The 7922-nt window shown below is 40.1% G+C and overlaps 1 protein-coding gene across 2 annotated transcripts in view; it reads right to left on the reverse strand.

The window, feature by feature from the left end:
• Window positions 1–7394, reverse strand: part of TAS1R1 (taste 1 receptor member 1) — a 59398-nt gene extending 52004 nt beyond the window's left edge. For both annotated transcript variants that reach the window (XM_056542822.1, XM_056542821.1), the window contains exons 1-2: window positions 6933–7394; window positions 5406–5709 (exon numbers count right to left, since the gene is read on the reverse strand). In XM_056542822.1, the coding sequence (XP_056398797.1) occupies window positions 5406–5709; window positions 6933–7123 (495 nt within the window). In that variant the 5' untranslated portion in view covers window positions 7124–7394. The remainder of the gene's footprint in view (window positions 1–5405; window positions 5710–6932) is intronic.
• Between the last annotated feature and the right edge of the window lie 528 nt (window positions 7395–7922).

Raw genomic sequence — 7922 nt, forward strand, 5'->3', positions numbered from 1 at the left:
AAACTGACGGTCCTTCTTTGTTTGGTATCCATCAAACGTGTCTCAGACGTGAAAGCTTTGGATATCTCTAGGCGACAATTTTCGCCTCAGGGAGTCAAATTCTCGGTGGTCCGTAGGACCAAGACAGGTATTCACTCGGTTTTTTTTACCCGTTTTTTCCCGCGCATCCACGGCTTTGCGTGGTTCGTTGTTTACAGGCGTACGAATCACAGATGGCGGATCTGCGCTCTCCGGATTTCTCTCAGCTCCTGGTCTCATATGTCAGACCACATCATCCAGTTTCCTCCGCTACTCTAGCACGCTGGGTGCGGTCTGCCATGGAGATGGCAGGTATAGATGTGTCTCTGTTTGGAGCTCACTCTTCCAGGGGCGCTATGGCTACGAAAATCGTCACATCAAGGGGCTCCCTCTCTGACTTATTGATGGCGGCCGATTGGTCTTCGGAGACCATCTTTCGCCATTTCTACTTCAGGCCGGAGGACCACGTGTCTATGTCAGTCTTATAATACTCTGATTGTTATTGTTCTTACTGTCATTGCTGGTTGTTAGCTTTGAACTTGCATAAGATATGAGCCTCCTGTCTGATATATAAATCGAGATTTTCCTAGCTTGTGACGGAAAATATTAGTTATATGAAGACAGGAGGCGAGTATCTTCCCTCCCTACCCACCCTATTACGATTCTTTGTTCTCTTTGCAGGATATTGAAAGCAGAGGCGGTTTTCCTGAGTTCGGATGACCTGTTTGGTTCCTGTTATTTGGTTCCTCTATAGTCCCCGTTGGGACGAAGCTGAAGTTCCCTTTGCTCCGGGTTTCTGCTGTTCCGGGCTGAATGACCGACGGCTGCTGTTCGTCGCGGATGTCTGGGTGGAGTTATCTTCTGTGCGGTTCTGGTTCGCATCAAGAAAGAGGAGGATCTATGTATGGGCAGTCCTTATATAGTGGCTACAGACGAGGAGTGGCTTCTGTGGTCCTAGGACTGCTGGGAGTTGAAGTTTTTTCTGTTTGAATTGATTACTGAATAGTTCTGCTATGGGCATTATTAAAGAAAGAATAATGCATAAGATACTCGCCTCCTGTCTTCATATAACTAATATTTTCCGTCACAAGCTAGGAAAATCTCGATTTATATCCTGTATTATACTCCAGAGCTGTACTCACTATTCTGCTGGTGAGGTCACTGTGTACATATATTATATTACTTATCCTGTACTGATCCTGAGTTATATCCTATATTATACTCCAGAGCTGTACTCACTATTCTGCTGGTGAGGCCACTGTGTACATACATTGCATTACTTATCCTGTACTGATCCTGAGTTATATCCTGTATTATACTCCAGAGCTGTACTCACTATTCTGCTGGTGAGGTCACTGTGTACATACATTACATTACTTATCCTGTACTGATCCTGAGTTATATCCTGTATTATACTCCAGAGCTGTACTCACTATTCTGCTGGTGAGGTCACTGTGTACATACATTACATTACTTATCCTGTACTGATCCTGAGTTATATCCTGTATTATACTCCAGAGCTGTACTCACTATTCTGCTGGTGAGGTCACTGTGTACATACATTACATTACTTATCCTTACTGATCCTGAGTTATATCCTGTATTATACTCCAGAGCTGTACTCACTATTCTGCTGGTGGGGACACTGTGTACATACATTACATTACTTATCCTGTACTGATCCTGAGTTATATCCTGTATTATACTCCAGAGCTGTACTCACTATTCTGCTGGTGAGATCACTGTGTACATACATTACATTACTTATCCTTACTGATCCTGAGTTATATCCTGTATTATACTCCAGAGCTGTACTCACTATTCTGCTGGTGGGGACACTGTGTACATACATTACATTACTTATCCTGTACTGATCCTGAATTATATCCTGTATTATACTCCAGAGCTGTACTCACTATTCTGCTGGTGAGATCACTGTGTACATACATTACATTACTTATCCTGTACTGATCCTGAGTTATATCCTATATTATACTCCAGAGCTGTACTCACTATTCTGCTGGTGAGGTCACTGTGTACATACATTACATTACTTATCCTGTACTGATCCTGAGTTATATCCTGTATTATACTCCAGATCTGTACTCACTATTCTGCTGGTGAGATCACTGTGTACATACATTACATTACTTATCCTGTACTGATCCTGAGTTATATCCTGTATTATACTCCAAAGCTGTACTCACTATTCTGCTGGTGAGATCACTGTGTACATACATTACATTACTTATCCTATACTGATCCTGAGTTATATCCTGTATTATACTGCAGAGCTGTACTCACTATTCTGCTGGTGAGGTCCTGTACTGATCCTGAGTTATATCCTGTATTATACTCCAGAGCTGTACTCACTATTCTGCTGGTGAGGTCACTGTGTACATACATTACATTACTTATCCTGTACTGATCCTGAGTTACATCCTATATTATACTCCAGAGCTGTACTCACTATTCTGCTGGTGAGGTCACTGTGCACATACATTACATTACTTATCCTGTACTGATCCTGAGTTATATCCTGTATTATACTCCAGAGCTGTACTCACTATTCTGCTGGTGAGGTCACTGTGTACATACATTACATTACTTATCCTGTCCTGATCCTGAGTTATATCCTATATTATACTCCAGAGCTGTACTCACTATTCTGCTGGTGGGGACACTGTGTACATACATTACATTACTTATCCTGTACTGATCCTGAGTTATATCCTATATTATACTCCAGAGCTGTACTCACTATTCTGCTGGTGAGGTCACTGTGTACATACATTACATTACTTATCCTGTACTGATCCTGAGTTATATCCTGTATTATACCCCAGAGCTGTACTCACTATTCTGCTGGTGAGGTCACTGTGTACATACATTACATTACTTATCCTGTACTGATCCTGAGTTATATCCTGTATTATACTCCAGAGCTGTACTCACTATTCTGCTGGTGAGGTCACTGTGTACATACATTACATTACTTATCCTGTACTGATCCTGAGTTATATCCTGTATTATACTCCAGAGCTGTACTCACTATTCTGCTGGTGGGGACACTGTGTACATACATAACATTACTTATCCTGTACTGACCCTGAGTTATATCCTGTATTATACTCCAGAGCTGTACTCACTATTCTGCTGGTGGGGACACTGTGTACATACATTACATTACTTATCCTGTACTGATCCTGAATTATATCCTGTATTATACTCCAGAGCTGTACTCACTATTCTGCTGGTGAGATCACTGTGTACATACATTACATTACTTATCCTGTACTGATCCTGAGTTATATCCTATATTATACTCCAGAGCTGTACTCACTATTCTGCTGGTGAGGTCACTGTGTACATACATTACATTACTTATCCTGTACTGATCCTGAGTTATATCCTGTATTATACTCCAGATCTGTACTCACTATTCTGCTGGTGAGATCACTGTGTACATACATTACATTACTTATCCTGTACTGATCCTGAGTTATATCCTGTATTATACTCCAAAGCTGTACTCACTATTCTGCTGGTGAGATCACTGTGTACATACATTACATTACTTATCCTATACTGATCCTGAGTTATATCCTGTATTATACTGCAGAGCTGTACTCACTATTCTGCTGGTGAGGTCCTGTACTGATCCTGAGTTATATCCTGTATTATACTCCAGAGCTGTACTCACTATTCTGCTGGTGAGGTCACTGTGTACATACATTACATTACTTATCCTGTACTGATCCTGAGTTACATCCTATATTATACTCCAGAGCTGTACTCACTATTCTGCTGGTGAGGTCACTGTGCACATACATTACATTACTTATCCTGTACTGATCCTGAGTTATATCCTGTATTATACTCCAGAGCTGTACTCACTATTCTGCTGGTGAGGTCACTGTGTACATACATTACATTACTTATCCTGTCCTGATCCTGAGTTATATCCTATATTATACTCCAGAGCTGTACTCACTATTCTGCTGGTGGGGACACTGTGTACATACATTACATTACTTATCCTGTACTGATCCTGAGTTATATCCTATATTATACTCCAGAGCTGTACTCACTATTCTGCTGGTGAGGTCACTGTGTACATACATTACATTACTTATCCTGTACTGATCCTGAGTTATATCCTGTATTATACCCCAGAGCTGTACTCACTTTTCTGGTGGTGAGGTCACTGTGTACATACATTACATTACTTATCCTGTACTGATCCTGAGTTATATCCTGTATTATACTCCAGAGCTGTACTCACTATTCTGCTGGTGAGGTCACTGTGTACATACATTACATTACTTATCCTGTACTGATCCTGAGTTATATCCTGTATTATACTCCAGAGCTGTACTCACTATTCTGCTGGTGGGGACACTGTGTACATACATTACATTACTTATCCTGTACTGACCCTGAGTTATATCCTGTATTATACTCCAGAGCTGTACTCACTATTCTGCTGGTGGGGACACTGTGTACATACATTACATTACTTATCCTGTCCTGATCCTGAGTTATATCCTATATTATACTCCAGAGCTGTACTCACTATTCTGCTGGTGGGGACACTGTGTACATACATTACATTACTTATCCTGTACTGATCCTGAGTTATATCCTATATTATACTCCAGAGCTGTACTCACTATTCTGCTGGTGAGGTCACTGTGTACATACATTACATTACTTATCCTGTACTGATCCTGAGTTATATCCTGTATTATACCCCAGAGCTGTACTCACTATTCTGCTGGTGAGGTCACTGTGTACATACATTACATTACTTATCCTGTACTGATCCTGAGTTATATCCTGTATTATACTCCAGAGCTGTACTCACTATTCTGCTGGTGAGGTCACTGTGTACATACATTACATTACTTATCCTGTACTGATCCTGAGTTATATCCTGTATTATACTCCAGAGCTGTACTCACTATTCTGCTCGTGGGGACACTGTGTACATACATAACATTACTTATCCTGTACTGATCCTGAGTTATATCCTGTATTATACCCCAGAGCTGTACTCACTATTCTGCTGGTGAGGTCACTGTGTACATACATTACATTACTTATCCTGTACTGATCCTGAGTTATATCCTGTATTATACTCCAGAGCTGTACTCACTATTCTGCTGGTGAGGTCACTGTGTACATACATTACATTACTTATCCTGTACTGATCCTGAGTTATATCCTGTATTATACTCCAGAGCTGTACTCACTATTCTGCTGGTGGGGACACTGTGTACATACATAACATTACTTATCCTGTACTGACCCTGAGTTATATCCTGTATTATACTCCAGAGCTGTACTCACTATTCTGCTGGTGGGGACACTGTGTAGTCTCTTACCTGCGGCATGAGGAATTTCCCTAATATACTCGCAGTAACAAAAGCGAAGCTGCTGCTGGCCGGTCCAACCAACGCAATGGTTTTCATTTCATAGTCACTGAAGTTGTTTTTTATCTTTATATAGGGGGCCGCGCACTGGGAGAGGATCCTGAGGGTCCCATAGATGTTGGCGGAGTCTGAACAGGTGTCGTAAAGCTCGTAGCCCAGGGTGACATTGGGGAGAAGCCGACTGGAGTTATTGATTTCATTGATGGTGAATCTCATGGCTTGGAGCAGATGATAACCTTGTGAATTGAAGGAGGTTCTGTAAGAAAAAACAATTATTGCTTAAAGCAGTGTTTCCCCAACCAGGGTGCCTCCAGCTGTTGCAAAACTACAACTCCCAGCATGCCCAAACAGCCAACAGCAGTCCGTGCATACTGGGAGTTGTAGTTTTGCAGCAGCTGGACGCACACGGATTGTGAAATGCTGATCAAAAGCAATGTACCCCAAACCTTCAGCTCTACAGCTGTCACAAAACTACAACTCCCAGCATGCACGAACAGTCGCATATTACTTTTAGTCTCCGTTAGGGACTTAAAGGGGTATTCCAGGAAAAAACTTTTTTTTATATATCAACTGGCTCCAGAAAGTTAAACAGATTTGTAAATTACTTCTATTAAAAAATCTTAATCCTTTAAATAATTATCAGCTGCTGAAGTTGAGTTGTTCTTTTCTGTCTGACAACAGTGCTCTCTGCTGACATCTCTGCTTGTCTCAGGAACTGCACAGAGTAGAATAGGTTTTCTATGGGGATTTGCTTCTACTTTGAACAGTTCCCAAGACAGGTGTCATCAGAGAGCACTTAGACAGAAAAGAAAAACTCAACTTCAGCAGCTAAAAAGTACTGAAAGGATTAAGATTTCTTAATAGAAGTAATTTACAAATCTGTTTAACTTTCTGGAGCCAGTTGATATATGTAAAAAAGTATTTTCCTGGATAACCCCTTTAAGAATGTAATCACTTGATCGCTTGTATAGTACAATGCAATACCAATGTATATTACTCCAGTGTTTCCCACCCAGGTTGCCTCCAGCTGTTTCAAAACTACAACTCCCAGCATGCCCAGACAGACAACGGCTGTCCGGCCATGCTGGGAGTTGTAGTTTTGCAACAGCTGGAGACACACTGGTTGGGAAACATGGCCATAAGTATTATAAACGAAGGATGTTGGGAGTTGTAAGTTCACAACAGCTCACCTTTTATTATTATTATTAATAATAATAATAAAAAGTAATAATAATAATAATAAAAAGTATTATATAATATTAATGTATTATATAATAATAATCATAATTATAATAATAATAAAGTATTATTGTTATACTTAATATTTTATTATATTAATATTAGTGTTACAAACAATGACCCACACCAACATTGTTAAATTCCCCCCAAAGTATATTATACAATTCAACAATATTTTATTATACAACAAATTAACTTTTTTCCCCATAAAACATTTTTACGTAATTGCCCCCATCTCACCCTTCACAATTGTCAATCAGAGGAGTGGAGGATGTTGATGCATCCGCTTTATGATAAGTGAATAATCCCGCGATGACAAAGTCGCCCGATTTGCTAAATTCCGTCTTATATTTGGTTTCGGTGCAGCCCAGTGCTGGGTAGAAATGAAGAATGAAGAAGATGATAGGATACAATCCTGGGGATGTAGTCATGATGTATTCAGGACCACGGTGGGACAATGGTGCCGGTGCAGGACAGAGTTCTGGTTTGCCGTCTATGAGTAGAGTTGTTTGCTCTCCAGGGGCGATGGTGACGCCTATGTAAATACATATGATGGACGCCCGGCCGCAGGATCAGCATACAGCCTCATTTGTATATGTGTAGACTGAGTCGTCAGGGATTATACAGAAGAGGAAACTGTAAGTGCCGAGATAAATGTATCCAAATGTGGGATCAGCAAATGAATCTCCAAAGGGATCAAACTCTTAGGAGACCAAATATTTGGCATCACATAAGAGATGACGAAGTGACTCCAACCCTCATATATATATATATATATATATATATATATGTGTATATATATATATATATATATATATATATATATATATATATACAGTATATCCTATAAGTGAGTCCACCCCTCATATACAGTGGGGCAAAAAAGTATTTAGTCAGCCACCAATTGTACAAGTTCTCCCCCTTATAAAGATGAGGCTGTAATTATCATCATAGGTTATAACCTCAACTATGAGAGACAGAATGAGGAAAAATCCATAAAATCACATTGTCTGATTTTTAAAGAATTCATTTGCAAATTATGGTGGAAAATAAGTATTTGGTCAATAACAAAAGTTCATCTCAATACTTTGTTATATCCCTTTGTTGGCAATGACAGAGGTCACATGTTTTCTGTCTTCACAAGGTTTTCACACACTGTTGCTGGTATTTTGGCCCATTCCTCCATGCAGATCTCCTCTAGAGCAGTGATGTTTTGAGGCTGTCGCTGGG

Source organism: Hyla sarda, chromosome 10, assembly GCF_029499605.1.
Source record: "Hyla sarda isolate aHylSar1 chromosome 10, aHylSar1.hap1, whole genome shotgun sequence".
Lineage (NCBI taxonomy): Eukaryota > Metazoa > Chordata > Amphibia > Anura > Hylidae > Hyla > Hyla sarda.